This window comes from Vigna umbellata, chromosome 5 (assembly GCF_029865625.1).
Source record: "Vigna umbellata cultivar VRB3 chromosome 5, Vumbellata_1.0, whole genome shotgun sequence".
Lineage (NCBI taxonomy): Eukaryota > Viridiplantae > Streptophyta > Magnoliopsida > Fabales > Fabaceae > Vigna > Vigna umbellata.
Genome location: NC_142169.1, coordinates 2,773,502 through 2,793,520, shown reverse-complemented (window position 1 = coordinate 2,793,520; position 20,019 = coordinate 2,773,502). Strand labels below are relative to the sequence as shown.

Sequence of the window (20,019 nt, the reverse complement as noted above, 5' to 3'; positions counted from 1 at the left end):
TTGTCCATCTCCTAAACACACTTTATAAGGTGGTGTGTCTATCCTTTTCAACCCTAACTCCTCTACCAATTTGGTGGAAATAAAGTTATGACTCGCCCCACTGTCAATCAACACCAATACACTTCTCCCTTGCAGTTTCATGGTGTTAGATTGCGTTAATCCTCATGTAGAGAACACAGACAACTCCATTGTCGTTTGTTTCATTTCTGGATTCTCCTCTACCTTGTCTTCTTCATCTTCTTCAGCTAGAATCATCACGTGCATGCTCCTCTCTACACACCTATGGCCAAGAGTGTAAGGCCCATCGCAGTGGAAACAATGCCCTTCTTCTCGCCTTTTAATATACTCTGGATAGGGCAGAGTTCTTACTCCTCTACCTTGGGCATTCCCTCCCCCGATGTTGCTTGCTCTGGAGCTCATGTTATTAGAAACATCGTCCCCTGCCCTCCATTGGTGTTAACCAACCCCTCCAACAATATACGTCTCCGTCCTCGCAACTATCCCCAAGCTCGAGGAATACCTTCCCCACGTCGTTCCTCCTTTTCCTACCATTTTGCCACTTCCTCGTGGCATAAACCCAACATGCTCCACATCTCAAGCTCGCTTAATTGCTGTCAACAAATCACATGGGTCATGCGGCCTTACTAAATTTCACAGCCCCTCCTATAACCTAGCAAAAAAGTATCCTAGCAATTGCTCCTCATTCATTCCCGATGTTTGTGCCACCATAACTTCAAACTCTTAGATGTACTCGTTCACGCTCTCTTTTGTCGCACCATTGCCAGTTTCTTAAAAACGGTGTCTCGATTTAGTCTGCCGAACCTCCGCATCAGAACGTCAATGAACATCTTCCAAGTCGAATTCCTGATTTTCTTCCGCCAGAAGCAGAACCAATAGATAACACCTCCTTCCATGCAGATGTAGAGATAACAGTTGAAAAACTGTTATTTTCATGATTAAAATTGACACTAAAAGCAACCTTTACACTTAGAAACTAGCTTGAAATCATGCTTTTCTTCATATTTTTAGAAATAAGAGAGCTGGACAGGTTTATGCTTGATTTCAGTGTTTTTGTGCAGGTTTTAAGGTGAATTTGGTGAAAGAAGTGAAGAAGGAGAGAGATGAAATCAGAAAAGACAATAAAAAGTGCAAAAGGAGAAGCCGAAGTCACCGCTCAGCGGCAGTTTACCGCTGAGCGGCACTCAGGAGCTTGCGGGAGGTCCGCTGAGGGGCAAAATGGCCGCTGAGGGGAGAAAACAAGTCACGCACTCACCGTTGAGCGGTATTTTACCGCTGAGCGGCACTTTAATGGGCTTGGACTTGACTTTTTGTAATTTACGAATGATATATAAGCTTTAGGGTTTCCTAGGGTTAGGTATCTTTGGCTGGAACGAAGCAAACACTCTCTCTTCCACCCTTTTGAAGGAGGATCTTGGATGCTGAGGCTTCCTCTTCACCTTTTTAGGGTTTATTCTTTCATTCTTTCATTGTAATTCATCTAGGTTCACCATGAATATGGTGAACTAAACTCTGTATGTTTGTTGGGGAATCAATGTAATCTTGTGAAACTCTCATATATGGAATCTGTTTTTACATCTTTTAATTAAGACTTATGCTTTCTTTCATCATTAGTTAGGGTTTTTCCTCTTTGCTTAATGCTTGCATTGTTTAACTCATTCGATGCATGATTATTGGTTTTGTCGATACGGGCACGTACGGGGAAGTCTAGATCCGGGGAATTTCTCCCAATATGATATTGGTTGTCGTTAAGCTCCTGCACTTATGAACTGATCATTAGGAATGCTAGGAATTGTATGAACTCGTGATTAGGGAGAAGCCTTCTAGAAAGGTACTTTAGAGAGTGGCATTAACTATGATGATTTGAATGTTGAATTCCTAAAATATATGAGAGTGGATAAGATGAAATTGACCCCCAACAACATATTCATATCTATATTTCATTGAATATGTTTATCTTTTGCTTTTAGCCATTGATCAAAACTTCATGCATACATGTTTATTTTCTGTCTTGCATATTAAACTCCAAATATTTCGTCTTTTAAGTCTTAACTAATCAGTAACCAACACAACTAAACTAGGCCGTGAGTCCTTTGGGAAGAACGATACTTGGTCTTACTAAGTTTATTACTTGAACGATTCGGTCATACTTGCCGATTGAAAACAAGTTTGTGACATCATAATTTGGTGTTCATAAATTTGTCCATCACAAGCTTCATCTTCTCCTTCCATTCTTCCACCGTCGACTCAATCGCAATCATCCTTCCCTCCACTCTTCCTCTCGCACGTGCTCCGTGATAACAGTTGAAAAACTGTTATTTTCATGCTTAAAAGTGATACTAAAAGCAACCTTTAGACTTAGAAACTAGCTTGAAATCATGCATTTTGTTTATATTTTCAGAAATAAGAGAGCTGGACAGGTTTATGCTTGATTTGAGTGTTTTTGTGCAGGTTTTGAGGTGAATTTGGTGAAAGAAGTGAAGAATGAGAGAGAGGACATTAGAAAAGACAAGAAAGAGTGCAAAAAGAGAAGTCGAAGGCACCGCTCAGCGGCAAACTACCGCTGAGCGGCACTCAAGAGGTGGCGTTGGAACCGCTGAGGGGCAAATGGCCGCTGAGGGGAAGAAAGAAGACGCGTAACCACCGCTGAGCGGTAAATGGCGCTGAGCGGCACTTTTTGGGCTTGGGCTTTTGTAATCTTTTGTAACTCTAGATTAGTATATAAGGGCTTGCACGTCCTTTAGTTAGAGATCTTTGGCAGAAACGAGGCAAACACTCTCTCTTTCACCCCTTTGAAGGAGGATCTTGGATGCTCAGGCTACCTCTTCACCTTTATTGGGTTTATTCTTTCATACTTTCATTGTAATTCATCTAGGTTCACCATGAATATGGTGAACTAAACCTTGTATGTTTGTTGGGGAATCAAAGTAATCTCTTGAAGCTCTCATATATGGATTTGTTGAGTACATCTTTGAATTAAGACATATGCTTTCTTTCATCATTAGTTAGGGTTTTTCCTCTTTGCTCAATGCTTGCATTGTTTAACTCATTCTAATGCATGATTATTGGTTTTGTCGATACGGACACGTACGGGGAAGTCTAGATCCGGGGAATTTCTCCCAATATTATACTGACAATATTCTATTGGTTGCCTTTAAGCTCCTGCACTCATGAACTAATCATTAGGAATGCTAGGAATTGTATGAACTATTTGATTAGGGAGAAGCCATCTAGAATGGTACATTAGAGAGTGGCATTAACAATGATGATTTGAATGTTGAATTCCTAAAATATATGAGAGTGGATGAGATTAAATTGACCCCCAACAACATATTCATTCATATATTTCATTGAAAGTGTTTATCTTTTGTCTTTGCCATTGATCAATTCATGCATACATGTTTACTTTTCGTCTTGCATATTAAAATCTAAATATTTCGTTTGTAAGTCCTAGCTAATCAACAAATCACATAACTAAACTAGGCCGTGAGTCCTTTGGGAGAACGATACTTGGTCTTACCAAGTTTATTACTTGAAACAATTCGGTCATACTTGCCGATTGTGAAACAAGTTTGTGACATCATATTTTGGTGCTTACAAATTTGTCCATCAAGTTTTTGGCGCCGTTGCCGGGGATTCGTGGTTTAACTGGTTAATTTGTGTGATTATTGATTATCTTTGACTTTAATTTTGAATTTCTGTTTTTATTTTTTCTGTTTTTATTATTTTATCTTTTTAGATTTTATTTTTATCCTTTAGGTTAGATTTTATTTTTATCTTTTTAGATTAGATTTTATTTTAATTTCGAATTTTTATTTTATTTTATTTTTCTGTTTATATTTTTCAGTTTGTATTTTATTTGATTTTATTTTATTTTTTCTGTTTTCTGTTTTTCTGTTTTCTGTTTTTATTTTCTGTTTTTTATTTTTCGGTTTTTATTTGATTTTATTTTATTTGATTAGATTATATTTTATTTTATTTTATTTTATTTTATTTTCTGTTTGTATTTTATTTTATTTTATTTTATTTTATGTTTTTATTTTTCTGTTTTTATTTCCTATCTTCTTATCTTTTCAATTATATCCTTTGATTTTTTTTCTTTTCTCTATCTTTTTGTGCTAACAATTGTTTTTAGGGTTTTGTGCCTAATGTCTGCAGAATGCAATTTGGTCAAGAGTTTAACTATAGGGGCACTCAATTCTACCAAAGTAATCTCAACCAATGGTGGGAACCTCACTCAAGCATGGATCAAAGCCAATTTTGGCAAGCTGCTGGACAATTTGAGAACCAACCACAACAACAATGGCAGCAACAACCCTTTCTATCAGGAAGTTTGGATAGGTTGGAGGACACCCTTCAACGATTTTTGAAAAATTCCGACTCTACTCAGAAAAGCATTGAAGAATCATGTAAAAGAATGGAGATGCAACTTCGTCACATTAGTCAGATATTAAATGATGATGTTAATACTGATGTTAACCTTAAGGAGGAAGGGCAAGTCATTATCACTGAAAGTGACAAGATTCTTGATGAGGAAAAATTAGAGGGAGATGAGGAAAGGGTAGAGAGAAAAGAGAAAGAAGAGTTGAGTGAGAAAGATAAAGATGAAGAAAAAGAAAAAGAATTGGTTGAGAGAGAAGAGAGAAAGAAAATTTGTGTGAAGATAAAGAAGTTGAGGAGAAAAAGAGAAAGGAAGAAAAAAATAAAAGAAGAGAAAAAGAGAAAATTTAGGGAGAGAAAAAGGAAGAAAAAGAAGATGAGAGGAAAGAAGAAGAAATCACATGAAAAATCACATCCTCATCTAAAGAAGAATCATAGGAAGGAAAAGAAATTTAAGTGCTTTATGGAAATCTTCAAGAAATTGGAGATTAAAGTTCCTATGATTGAGACATTGCAACAGGTTCCTGGTTTGATCAAATTTCTGAAGAAGTTCAGTAGAAAGAAGAAAAAGAAGAAGGAACATGAGCTTTACTGGGTCAAGCTAGTGACGTTAAAGAAGCGCTTGCTGGGAGGCAACCCAGTAGATTTAAAAACTTTTGATTTGGTTTTGTAAATTTTAAATTGTGGATATTATTCTGTAATTATTTTTTGTTGAACTTAGCATCTACTGAAGGATGCTAGGTGGTTAAGTATCTACTGAAGGATACTAAGTTTGTAACACCTACTGATGGGTGTTGGTGAGAAGATTTTGCACCTACTGATGGGTGCTGGTAAGTTGGAAACACCTACTGATGGGTGTTGGTGGAATTTGGGTCAGGCTCGTGACGTTAAACAAGCGCTACCTGGGAGGGACCCAGTTGATTGATTGTTTTCTGTTTGTTTATTTTAGTTAGGGTTTGCATAAGCATTTTTAACATTGAATTGCAGGGAACCTATGAGGGGTATGCTAGGAAGGCACATAGGTCAAGAAAAGAAGGAGAAGGGCACATCACGAAAGTGTCGCTGAGCGGCAATTACCGCTGAGCGGTACTATCGCAGATGGGCTTAAGTTCCCCTTAGCGGAACCCGAGCCCATTGGGGTGTTTTTAAACCCTAAGCTGCGCGTTTTTACATTCTTTCAAGTCCTTCTCTGCACAAACACTCCCACATACTCTTTTCTTAGGTTTTCTACATCTTTTCACTCTTCCCTCTTTAGAAAATCTCTCTTTCACTCACTTTTTCACTAGTGTGCCATCAAAGTTTGGGGTTGGAAGAGAGTATTCTAGTTTGGAAGCATTCTCAGATCATCTAGCATCTCCACCCAAGTAAGTAAAATGCATTTTGTTCATTCTAGGGTTCTTGAATTTGAATGTGATTGTCAAAGCATGAATATTTAGGGGTTTTAGTTTCTATGCATGATTTGATGATATATTTGATGTTTGAACCGATTAAACTGCTTGATTATGAACTGGAAAACTAAAAATTGCATTAGGGTGGAGTTAGGACAGTTTTAAAAAGAGATTTGCAAAAATCTGCAGATCACCGCTGAGCGGCATTTTCCGCTGAGCGGCACTCTGCCAGATTTGCTTTTTCTGGTTTGTTGCGTGTTTGAATGTGGCACGGGTGGCGCTGAGGGGAAATTCTGGCCCTCAGCGGTGGTTTAGCTTCAAAAGGAGTTTTGTTTTGTGTTTACTAATGATTAACATCATGTTCTGTGGTTTTGGATTTATGTTTGAATGCAGGAATGGCATCCTCTTCAGGAAAGAGATTGAAAACCATGGCAACCAAGAGAAAGGAAAAGGAACCAGAGCAGCCCCATAATGGCAGGTTCCTCTCTAGGAAACATGAGAAGCACTTTAGGGTGGTTCAGGACAGGAGACTTCTAATGGAGAGAAAGGTTGGAATGATACCTAACTTTGCTCCTCAATTTGGAGAGCAAGTGTTAGGGAATGATTGGGGGAAGCTAGCCACTTATCCATCACCTGCCAACATAGCTGTGGTGAAAGAATTCTACACCAATGCAAAGAAGATTGGTGATTATCCAGCTGAGAATTATTTGGGCTATGTTAGAGGCCATGCTATCAGGTATGATCCTGACTCCATCAATAACTTTCTGGATACTGTGTGGGCTGGTGAGCAATGCCAGTTTGCTCTTAGCATGGAGGAAGGTGCTGACTTTGAGGATGTTGAGAGAGTATTGTGCATACCTGGAGGACACTTCCAAAGGAATAGATCTGGCTCAGTGGTTAATATTAGGAGGACAGATTTGACTCCTCTTGCAAAGTATTGGATGGCATTTTCTCATGCCAACATTCAGCCATGTTCACATGTGTCAGATATTACTCTCAGCAGGGCACTCTTCATCTACTGTGCTATCAGAAACTTGAATGTTAATATTGGGCAGGTGATAGCTGATGAGATTAGTGTGTGTGCTAACACCTCAAACAACAAAGCACCACTGGGACATCCTTCTTTGATCACTCACCTTTGCAAGCTAGCTGGGGTGGACACTTCTGTTCCACCATTTGAGAGGCCAAGAAAAGCTATAGATGAGGCCTATTACAGACAGTACTGTGGAGGTGAGGAGGCAGCCCAGCCAGTGCCACCACGCCAGGCTCGTAGAGAGAGAAGGCCAGCACAGAGCAGGACTTCTGCTGATACTCATGAGGCAGAACCATTCCAGATGAGGGACATGTATATGTCTCTTATAGGTGCTCAGTTGCAGTCCATCCACAGAGGGCAGGTGGCCACGGCTGAGATGATAGTGGGGATGTATGATACCCCTCCAGCACACAGGTGGACTATGGATGAATTCCATAATGTGGTAGCTTGGCCAGAAGAACCATGGCATGGAGGAGCTGAAGCAGCTGAAGCTTCAGCCCGAGACATGGATGAAGATGAAGCTGAGAAGGAGGATGCATTTGATGAAGATGATGATGAAGAGGAAGAGGAAGATACAGAGAGCTCGGACTGATGAGGAGCTGAGATAGCATTTACTGATGAATGCTATCATATGATTATGCTTTTGTGGTTTAAGTTTTCTGAACTTATTTGTTTTTGTTTTTAGATTAGGGTTTGATGTACTCTATTGAACACCTGGTTTGTTATGATGGTTTGCTATTAACTGTGATTGTGTGATAAGTAATGATTGAATGATGCTTATGATTGATTGATGTTGAGATGGTGTGCACATTAAAATGCTTATACAGGTGATTCACAAGCTTTGTTAACAAATGCAGGATATCATGATTGTGATTGTGAAATTAAGCAGGATGTGCATGTCAAATGTGAATAAGCTTATATGTGAGGTTTTGAGCTCCAGAGTTGTTATTGTTGAATGCTATTACTTTGAAAGCATGAATGACTTTGCCCAGGTTTTCTATGATTGAATCAATTGCTTGTTTTGCATCATATGATCAAAGGCCGTGTTTTTGAAACCCTTTTTATTGGCCAAATTCATAAAGTTAGCCTTTTAAAAAAAGAACACGTTGTGTTCTATCCTTTGAACCCTTAGCCTTAAATATACACTGAACACCCTTGATTGAAAATCTTTACCTTGAGTTAAGTAGAAGATCTTGTGTGGTATTGTTAATTGTTCAAGTTTGGGGTTATTGGGAAAACATGAAAAAGGAAAAAGCATTGAGCTAACAGCTAAAAAGTAAGAATATGCAAAGAAAAGAAAAGAAAAAGAAGCAAAGCTCAATGCAAATGCAAAAGCAAAGGCAAAAGAAAGTTGGGAATGAATAAGAAGATTGTGTTGTTATGATTCTCTTAACTCAAGGATTTTGTGATCCAGAAAAACCAATTTTCTTGTTAGCCCAGCCACATTATAAGCCATTGAAAAGTCCTTGTGATGATGCATGCTTGTGAATGTATTTGATTGTGGTTAAATGAAAGGCAAAGTTGATTCATGTGACATTGTGATAGTGGAGTGAATGAGTGAAACACTTTACCTCTTATACACTTGTGTGTTGAGTGAAACACTTTACCTAGTGAGGAAATATTCCATAAGCACATGAACATCCATGCTTAATTGATTGATCATTCATGAAAAATAGCATTTGTTGGAACTTAAATGACTTTGTGAACACTAAAGCATGTGCACATCTTGAATTAACTCTTGGTCATAAGTTTGAGTGAAGTTATTACTTATCTTGAAAAGAGGATTTTGAATGAGTGAACCATCATATGAATTGGTTGGAGATGGAGTTACATTTTGTTTGCTTGAGGACAAGCAAAGTTCTAAGTTTGGGGTTGTGATAACAGTTGAAAAACTGTTATTTTCATGCTTAAAAGTGATACTAAAAGCAACCTTTAGACTTAGAAACTAGCTTGAAATCATGCATTTTGTTTATATTTTCAGAAATAAGAGAGCTGGACAGGTTTATGCTTGATTTGAGTGTTTTTGTGCAGGTTTTGAGGTGAATTTGGTGAAAGAAGTGAAGAATGAGAGAGAGGACATTAGAAAAGACAAGAAAGAGTGCAAAAAGAGAAGTCGAAGGCACCGCTCAGCGGCAAACTACCGCTGAGCGGCACTCAAGAGGTGGCGTTGGAACCGCTGAGGGGCAAATGGCCGCTGAGGGGAAGAAAGAAGACGCGTAACCACCGCTGAGCGGTAAATGGCGCTGAGCGGCACTTTTTGGGCTTGGGCTTTTGTAATCTTTTGTAACTCTAGATTAGTATATAAGGGCTTGCACGTCCTTTAGTTAGAGATCTTTGGCAGAAACGAGGCAAACACTCTCTCTTTCACCCCTTTGAAGGAGGATCTTGGATGCTCAGGCTACCTCTTCACCTTTATTGGGTTTATTCTTTCATACTTTCATTGTAATTCATCTAGGTTCACCATGAATATGGTGAACTAAACCTTGTATGTTTGTTGGGGAATCAAAGTAATCTCTTGAAGCTCTCATATATGGATTTGTTGAGTACATCTTTGAATTAAGACATATGCTTTCTTTCATCATTAGTTAGGGTTTTTCCTCTTTGCTCAATGCTTGCATTGTTTAACTCATTCTAATGCATGATTATTGGTTTTGTCGATACGGACACGTACGGGGAAGTCTAGATCCGGGGAATTTCTCCCAATATTATACTGACAATATTCTATTGGTTGCCTTTAAGCTCCTGCACTCATGAACTAATCATTAGGAATGCTAGGAATTGTATGAACTATTTGATTAGGGAGAAGCCATCTAGAATGGTACATTAGAGAGTGGCATTAACAATGATGATTTGAATGTTGAATTCCTAAAATATATGAGAGTGGATGAGATTAAATTGACCCCCAACAACATATTCATTCATATATTTCATTGAAAGTGTTTATCTTTTGTCTTTGCCATTGATCAATTCATGCATACATGTTTACTTTTCGTCTTGCATATTAAAATCTAAATATTTCGTTTGTAAGTCCTAGCTAATCAACAAATCACATAACTAAACTAGGCCGTGAGTCCTTTGGGAGAACGATACTTGGTCTTACCAAGTTTATTACTTGAAACGATTCGGTCATACTTGCCGATTGTGAAACAAGTTTGTGACATCATATTTTGGTGCTTACAAATTTGTCCATCACTCCGTTCTCCCTTCGTTCCTTCAATAGAGATCTGGAAGGTGGGACCAAATTTGTTAAGTTTCTCTATTCAAGAAACCAATACAGGTCACTCTCTTCTCACCATAACACTTAAAACAACAAAAAAATGAATGTATGTGTATGTATATTATTAATTTTGTAATATATAGAAAGAAATACAAGCATGCACCCCAAGGGAGCCTACCTTCCTCCACTGGAAAAAAAGATGTCCAGGCAGTATCTACCTGATAACGATTGAAAAACCATTATTTTTATATTTAATTTTGATATTAAGAACATCCTTTTTAACTTAGAAACTTGCTTGAACTCATGTTTTAACTTTAGTTTTGTGAATAAGAGAGTTAAAGATGAATTTAATGGTTTTGTGCTAGATTCCCTTGATTTTGTAGGCTATTGGAATGATTTGAAAGAAGAGTTAAAGTACCGAATGGTTGGAATGCAGAAAAGTCAACCAGAGTGCAGAAAAGTCAACTAAAGTGCAGAAAAAGTTGCGCTGAGCGGTAGGGGACGCTGAGCGCCAATTTTTGCTGTCTCACGCTTGCCAAAATTGCCGCTGAGCGTCATTTTGAAGAGTTTGACTTACCGAAGTCTTAACAAATTTTTGACTCTGTTTTCGGAAATTAAAAATTTGTTTATCACTGCCCAAAAGAAAATATCTCATGAACCCCCCTCAACATATTCTTTTTTTATTTATACTCTCTTTACTAACTAACTAACCACTTTTCCGGCCTTTTAACTCCATTTTCTTTTATTCCTCCTCGTATACTTTTAACTTCCTAACAAAGTCTTGATACGCAGTGTTATGCAACAGTGCCTTTGTTGAATCATAAAATATTTAAACAATGACTTCTTTTTTGGTCTCCGAAGGGTTTTGTTTTTTGGATGTGTGAAGAAGTGGAAAACATGGATGTAGTTTCTTTTACTATTGATTAGAGGAGCAATGTCAGCAAATCTTACAAGTGAACTAAGAAATCACCCCGTACAAAATGACAATGAAGTAACAATACAATATAAATATGTAATTTACATTTGAATAAACATTCTAGTATTTGTTCACAAATTGCATTGACTCTGAAAGACAGAACAAGAGAGCCTATGACGAATGCACAACAGAAAATGTCTATTTGCATGGAAAGGAAGTTATGCAGCCACCTTTATAAACCCAACAATGTCTCAAATTCTACAAGGATTCTTTCTCTAAGCAATTGTTTTCCATGATCTTCGAGAAGGGTTTCCTTTTTTCCTTCTCTTTTTTTCTTTTCATCTCTCTTGTTTGCTCCCTACTCAACTTCAAATTGTAAATAAAACTGCCTGAAGAAATCCTACGACGATGTCACATTGAAGTGGAAAAGCCATGATATCACAAAAGCAAAAACCATACAAGCAAGCAAGAAATTGAGGAAGCGATGGCCATGCCAAAATCTTCGAGGTTCTGTAAAAGGAGCAGTTGTGGAGACTGTGGCTGCTGCTGTAGTACCATTGTTACCGTCGCTAACATGCTCTGTCGAATCCTCGTTTCCTCCATAAACATTCCGAGCAACAGAATGACAGATTTCACAAGTCCTGTTAAAGTTTAAGCAATCAGAAATTATCAGAAAAACACACAACTTAAAACTTCATGAGAAATCTGTTCAGGTGAATTGCTATTTTTGCATTAAACAACCAGATTTTCTGACGAACATTGTTATAAATTCAGTAGAAACTTCACATCATATACATCAAAAGCAATATTAATTGCTAGCCAGTTCAAAACGGGATGCTTCAAATAAACAAGCAGGCTTGCAAATGCAAAAGGCCATGCTGTTCATATGCCAGATATGAAAATATCATACCATAAAACCATGATATTTTCGGCTCATACACAAGACGTAATAAACTAGTAATAAATGAAACTTCATTTAAATTTAACAAAGATAATCATCAACCAACCTTACTGTTTACACTAAGTTGTCACAGCAGAAGAGTCAACCAATCAGAATAATGAATAATTTCGTAGTTTTCCAGCTCTAGTTACCCAACTTAAATCTCTATATACAAGCGTCCAATTGCCTTTATACAAGTTCAAACATGTCTTTGACAAACCATGTCACGTTTTTAAAGTATCAAAACTAAGGTAAAGAATATATCATAAATATTTGCCACCAATCAAAGCATCAATACATCAGATAAATATGATTCCAAAATTGAAAAGATTCAAATTCTGTCGCCATGAAGTAATGCTTTTGGATGGATTTGCGTCTGAATCAATTATAACAATAGGTCCTTCCTCAATAACTGGTCCCTATAATTTGCTTTTAAATTCAAAATGAAGCATGGACGATCACAAGTCCATCAACAAAACATGCCCCACCATGTATAAAAGCACAAATAACTAGTTTCCTTACTTTCACTTAGCATTTAGGGACTGCCATTAAAATTAAGAACTAGCACCCTACCACTGAAGAAAAGTTTTAACTGTTCCATCTTCTACAAGCGATTCTGCAACCAGAAAATGAAGTATGAAATTATTTACCTCAACAAATGCTACAAGGGATCTGTACATTTGTACCAACATTCAGTAGCCTATGGTAATCACAATTCAAAACTATTAGGCAATCTAAAAGTTGACATCATACATCATACATGAACAGATTATATGGGAGCAGTAACTTGCAGATTAAAATATTCTAGGTGGCACTTCTGCAAGCAAGTAGTATCTACCAAGATAATTGAATCCATGAACAGGAGTCAGAGGGGGTCCAATCTCCACTTTGAAAGAGATAAAAAGAATAAGAAAGAAGAGTAATATACAGATTCCTAAATTTTAGAAAAGGGACAAAGCAGCAAAGAATCCCACTGTGCTTGGGTAGGCAAGACAGCGAATCAGTTGGACTAGTTGATGCTTTACGCCTTTCTTTTTCCATAATCTTCATTAAATAATTTAATCTTCTATATCTTTCCCCTTTCTCGGACGAATAATTGGGCCTTCCCTCACCCCGCAATTTAATTCTTTACACCTTCTAAAATTTGTTTCCAAATACTTTCCCCACCATCTTCCTCAGCCTTACAGTCTGAATTAAATAATTTCACAACACAAATTCCACGTTATACACTTCAATTACTTTCCCACACTCTAGTCATTAAAATCAAACCCTTCAAGCAAACAAAAAGCTGTGACTGATACTGCAAAGCTTTCAAACAGCGAACAGCACCAATACATAACATATATTGGCAAGTTTCTGTTATCAATGCAAGGAATCAACAAAAGGGTATCTAAAATTTCTAAAAAAGAAACCCAAGATTTAGCATACATATCAAATCCATGTAACAAAAATAGCATGGAAAGTGAAGGGTTTCAGTTTCACATTCACCTATTTCCCTTAATCTTGAACCAGGCCTCAGCACAGTGCTTGTGAGCAGCAGCTAAATCATCCTTACAGGAACAACCCAATTCTATGGGGGCACCAGACTCATGGCTATCACTCACCAAACCCATGTGACAAATCCTACAATCCTTCTCCACTTTAGCCAAATGCACCTTGATCTCAGGAACCCCAGTTCTAGTTTCCAACTCCACAGAGCACTCAGAAACAGAAGAAGCTCTCCCAGAATGAGGAACACCCCCAGCCTCAGGATCAGAAACACAATCAAAGCTGTAATCATCATATGAACCACCATTGGTTGAGTAGAAACGAGAGTAGCAAGACCCATCATCGGCATCAGAGAAGCATAAGCTCCCTTCAACGCTCGCATCACTACCAACAACCGAACGGCGATGGTTTCCTTGCTCCAAATCAACATGGGACATCTGCAAGGTGGCCATTTTTCGACCGACAAGAGACCAAAACAAACAAACAGCCTAATAACAACAACAACAATAACGTTTTCTCAGAGCTTGAGACAAAAAACATGAAATGCCTCAATTTGGAAAGTAGGGAGTACACATATAAAAGAATGATATAAGAAAAAAAAAATGGAACTTGGGGTTAAAGAATTGAGAAACTGGATTAGGTGAGCATTCCCTTTAACCCCATCAATGCAAAGTTCCAAAAGTTTCAAGTTTTGGAAGGGGGTGAGGAAATTTGCATCCCTTTTTTTCACTGTGAATGGAGAGAGAAAGGGTGTGAATGATGGGACGAAGAGTACTGATGCGGTGGAAGAAGGCAGAGACAGTGACCCTGCCAACAGCAACACAAACAAAGGTGCTGTGGGAGCACAGAAAAACTCCCACGAGATTGCATTGATAAAGGAGTGTGTGACATGGGAAATAAAAATAGGAATATCTATTCTCTTATCAACATATTCTTTCTCTTCTAAAATACTATTGGTAAACAAAATTCATGCATAATTTAACATCTTCTACAGTATATTTTCATTCAAAACAATCATTTCAAATTAAACCATACACAATAGAAGTTACGGCTTAAAACAAATGGTATGAACTAATATACACAAAACATAGTGGTTTGTAAAAATAACGCTACTTTTTGAAAATATATTTTAAATAAGAAAAATGAATGGAAAAATATTTCAAAGAATTAAATATATTTTAGTAATATTTGTGTTATTCCATAGTATCGGAGATCTTCAATTTTGAATCATGTCTTCTATACATGTTTACATCTTATGAATTCAAATGTTTATAGAAAAGTATGTTTACATCTTATGAATTCAAATGTTTAAGAAAGTATATTTAAGAAATTTTAATGTTAAAGTTAACCATACATCTTATAGTAAATGAATGAATTTTTTTTTTATCTCAGTACTCCTTTTTATATCATTTTCATGTGTCTTTTATGAAACACAGGTCTAATCTAAGGATGACTAAGATATACTAATCATGATATTAATATTCTAATTATTATAAGTTACTAAATTTGGTAAAATCTTATTCTAGTAAAATTATGTACTTTATAAACTATAACTTGGCATATTTTTACCAAGGATATTTAATGAGTTCTAATCAATCTATCATAATATGTTATATGGTTGCAAAATTATAAATATGAGAAGACTTATTATGTCAATTTTAAATTTAATATATTATAACTATAACAATTATATTTTTTTACATGTCATAATAAGTCATACACTCCCATATTTACATATATTAATATTTACATATATTAATGTAACTTATTATGTTAGTTATAATTTTGATCGACACAAAAAGGTATTTCTAAATAAAAGAAGTTAGCTTTTAGTTTATCAGATACACTCTTTTCTCCTTCCTCACAATTTCTCTTTTCTTGACATACTGTATTCCTCCTTATAGATACGCATCATTGGTATCGATGAGCAAGAGAGCAATTTGTCATGACATCATCGAGCGGTTTCAATGGGGAAAAGGTTGTGAGGAGCGGGATGTTATCATTGGAGACTTTTCGACGAATGGTCGAGGAGAGGGTATCATTGGTATCCTGAATTAGTTGCGATAGGGATTTTTCCTCATATAATTTCGCACATTTCATAGTAGCTACCACTTAGGTTATTGTCATTCTAACAACTTTCATTGTTTTTGTTCTTCTCCCTGATAGAACTTTATCCTTGTAAATGAGTTTGAGTGATGAAAAATCTAGCTCAATAACTAATTTATTTTTTTTTAATATATAAAGAAAAGAGTATGTGACATCATGTACCAAATTTTTAAGCAATTGAGAAACATTGTGAAATGCATTGTGTACACAAAATATAAGGAAAATAAAGTAAAAGAAATTGTAAAGATAATTTTCCATTAAAAATTACATTAATAAATCTCAACATCATCACAAACATATAAATATATGTATACATTTATGATTTTCCATTAAAAATTCTCAAAATTAAACTTCTTTCTTCTTAGGGAATAAAAATATATATACATAAATTTTTTTTTAAGAAAACAAAAAGAATAACAATAACATATAACTTTTTTGTATCCTTAACTCATTTATGTTAAAATTTTTCTCTCACAACATTATTTACTCTCGTATAACACATATTTTGTAGGAATTGGTATCGCGCAGAAAAATGTTTAAAAGCTTGATCAGACACAAAACCAAAGGAGGAAGGGTGAATTGGTTCTATTAAAATTTTCGTTATACCTTTTAAAATTTTCTTCGAACAAAGTAAAGTAAAGAGATGAAAGGATAGAGAAAATCACACAGATGATTTTTATATTGGTTTGAGTTAAAAGATTTTACGTCCAATTGTTAATCACTTTAAAATAAGTGATTAACTTTTCACTAAAATCAGTTTAAAGATACAAGATGTATAAAGAAACAAATAGAATAGAAAACACTTCTCTTAACCGATAAGAGATGACAACAACACCTTCCTTCGACACACGAGGGAATGAAGAACAACACTTCCTCCTTAGACACACTAAGATAAGTTTCTCCTTCTTCAAGCACTTGCTCAAGCAATCACTTAAACACTTGGAGCTTCCTCAAAACCAATTATATTCTCTGTAATAGTTTAAGTAACTTTCTCAAGGTTAAGGAGACTTTTATTTATAGGTCAAGGGTTAGAAAATGAAAAGACAACTCCCAACTACCAGTTATAATCGATTACCAAAAGTGATAATCAATTATTTTAGGTCATTTAGGTATTGAAAAAGTGATAATCGATTATCCCTAGTGATAATCGATTATTGTCGAACCATAGACAATTATAGCTTTCGATGATAATTGATTATTGCCAAAACAGAGTCCTTTTTAATTCTACTTATGATAATCGACTATCCCTTATTGTAATCAATTATTTTCAAGAGAAAAATATATTAAAGAGTAAGTTACATGACATTTAAATGCTTACAACTTTAAGACAAGTCCTAATTCAAATGTTTCTACAAAAGGTGCTTTAACAATGTATGTAGATGTTCCTTCAAGTCTTCAAGTACATTGTTAACACTCGACAAATGTACCGAATCGAATCAAGTAATAATAAAATGGTAAGACCAAGTATCGTTTCCCAAGGACTCACGACCTAAACAGTTATGTGATTTCTTGATTAAATTAGACTTGTAAACAAAATATTTTAGGTTTAGATGAAAATACTGAAAAGTAAATATGAATGCATGTGTTGATCAATTGGATTGAAAGATGCAAAAGTGGTTGATGTAAAATATGAATGATTATGTTGTTGGGGTTTCCGACTCATCCTATCCACTCTCATGTATTCAAGAATTCATCTTTCTTCATTAATGTTAATGTCACTTTCTAATTTACCTTAAACCCGATGTCTTAGAGAAGAAAGCCTACTCCTAATCACTAGTGTACAATGTCTTGTGTCCTTAACAATTATTCATGCATTACATTCGCACAGAAACTTAAAGGCAACCAATCCTCCTATCCCTATGTCTAGGTATTATTGCTCTTGGGAGAATTAATGAAGAAAACATATAATGAAGAAAAACCCTAACAATTAATGAAGAAAACATATAAAATATATAACCAATTCAATACATGAGAGTTTTAAAGGATTACATCGGTTCCCCAACAACAATGAAGGTTTAGCTCACCATAGACATGGTGAAACTAGATGAAAAACAATGAAAGAATGAAAGATAGAACCCTAGAATTTGAAGAAAGGAGCTTCCGCATCCAAAATCCTCCTCCAAGGGGTGAAGAAAGTGTAATTTCGCCTTTTTCTGTCCAAAGATATGAACCTTAGGTCGACTAAAACCTTAAATAGTTCATTAAAAATACAGAAAATAGCCCCAAGCCCAAGTTCACAGCGCTCAGTGCCCAAACGACGCACAATGGTAGCTGCGGCAGTCAAAACTGGCGCTCAGCGCAAAATTGGCACTCAGTGCTACTTTTTCTGCACTCTGGTTGACTGGTTGACTTTTCTGCATTCCAACCATTCGGTACTTTAACTCTTCTTTCAAATCATTCCAATAACCTACAAAATCAAGGGAATCTAGCACAAAACCATTAAATTCATCTCCAACTCTCTTATTCACAAAACTAAAGCAAAAACATGAGTTAAAGCAAGTTTCTAAGTCAAAAATGGTTAATTTATTATCAAAATTAAGTATAAAAATAACGGTATTTCAACCGTTATCAAAACCCCAAACTTAGAACTTTGCTTGTTCTCAAGCAAACAAGATGTAACTCAACCTTTCACCAACTAATGCAATGGTTCAACATATTCAAAAGCTCTTTCTTTTAAGACAAGTAATTACTCAATTCAGCTCATCAAATAAACTTCAGTCAAGATGTGCACATGCTTTGATTAATAATCACTCATCATGATGTTCACATAATCACATAATATCCCACATATGCTATCTTAATGAATGATCAATTAACTAAGCACCGATGTAATCATGTATTCATGGAACTCTTCCTCACCAGACAAAGTGTTTCACTCAATCACACAAGTGTATATAAAGGTCAATCTTCACTCTACTATCCCAATGTCACATAGAAAAAAATTGTCTTTCATTTACCACAATCAATCATACTCACAGATGTTAACCCTCGACAAGTGTAACCGAATCGTATCAAGTAATAATAAATGGTAAAACCAAGTATCGTTTCCCAAAGGACTCACGGCCTAAACAATTATGTGATTTGTTGATTAAATTATACTTGTGAAAGAATTCTTGTAGGTTTAAATGCAAATACTGAAAATTAAATATGAATGAATGTATTGATCAATTGAACAAAAGAAGCAAAACGTGATTGAAATATATGGAATGATAATGTTGTTGGGGGTTTTGAATTCATCCTATCCACTCTCATGTATTCAAGAATTCATCTTCTTCATTAATGTTAATGTCACTTTCTAATTTACCTTAAACCCAATGTCTTGGTGAAGAAAGCCTACTCCTAATCACTAGTTTACAATGTCTTGTCTCTCTAGCAATTATTCATGCATTACATTCACATAGAAGCTTAAAGGCTACCAATCCTCCTATCCCTATGTCTAGACAATATTACTATTGGGAGAATTTCTTCATGTCTAGATTTATCTATATTTGTCCATACAAATAAAATCAATGATCATGCAATTGAATGAGTTAAACAAAGCATGCATAGAGTGTAGAAGAAAAACCCTAACAATTAATGAAAGAAAGCATATGGATTAAAGAACCAATTCGATACATTAGAGCTTCAAAGGATTACATTGATTCCCCAACAACAATGAAGGTTTAGTTCACCATAATCATGGTGAAACTAGATGAAAAATAATGAAAGAATGAAAGATAAAACCCTAGAATTTGAAGATTGGAGTTTGAGCATCCAAAATCCTCCTTTAAGGGGTGAAGAAAGTGTGATTTTGCTTCGTTCTACCAAAAGATACTAACCCTAGGTTGACTACAACCTTATATAGATTCCTAAAGATTATAGAAAAGTGGCCTAAGACCCATTAAAATGGCGCTCAGCGGTAATTACTACTCAGCGGTAAGTGTGGTTCTTCTATTTGACGCTCAACTACAGTTTAGCCCCTCAACGGTGACTGCGGGACTTCAGAGTGCCGCTCAGCGGTAATTTCCACTGAGCGGTACTTGCGACTCTTCTTTTATGCACTTTTTCTTCCTTTTCTGACTCCCACTTATGGCTACTTCACTTCTTCCATTCAATTCATCTTAAAACCTACAAAAACAAGGAAAACCAAGCATAAAACCCATCCAACTCTCTTATTTCCAAAACATAAGCAAAAGCATGATTACAAGCTAGTTTCTAAGTCATAAAGGTTGTCTTTAAGGTCAAAATTAAGTCTAAAAATAACAGTTTTTCAATTGTTATCACAACCTCAAACTTAGAACTTTGCTTGTCCTCAAGCAAACAAAATGTAAGTCAATCTTCCACCAATCCATACAATGGTTCACCACATTCAAAACTCCTTCTTTTAAGATAAGTAATTACTCAAATCAGCTCAACACGAAGAATTTAGTTAAGATGCACACACGCTTTAGTGTTCACATAATCACATAATATTCAAAAAATGTTATTCTCATGAATGATCAATCAACTAAGCATAGATGTAAACATGTGCTCATGGAATCTTTCCTTACTAGA

At 35.9% G+C, this 20,019-nt stretch overlaps 1 protein-coding gene across 1 annotated transcript; it reads right to left on the bottom strand.

The window, feature by feature from the left end:
* Positions 1–11,010: 11,010 nt before the first annotated feature.
* On the bottom strand, positions 11,011–13,974 carry LOC124822848 (uncharacterized). The gene is made up of 2 exons (XM_047294922.2): positions 13,381–13,974; positions 11,011–11,593 (listed from the first exon to the last, which is right to left on the bottom strand). The coding sequence occupies exons 1-2, from the start codon at positions 13,830–13,832 to the stop codon at positions 11,353–11,355; spliced, it is 693 nt and encodes a 230-aa protein (XP_047150878.1). The 5' UTR covers positions 13,833–13,974; the 3' UTR covers positions 11,011–11,352.
* Between the last annotated feature and the right edge of the window lie 6,045 nt (positions 13,975–20,019).

Bases quoted from the DNA above. Each gene is read 5' to 3' on its own strand.
- LOC124822848 (XM_047294922.2), bottom strand. From the start codon at position 13,832: ATGGCCACCTTGCAGATGTCCCATGTTGATTTGGAGCAAGGAAACCAT. The intron at 11,594-13,380 runs GTGAATGTGAAA...AAACTTTAACAG, and splicing joins TTCAAGATTAAGGGAAATAG to GACTTGTGAAATCTGTCATT.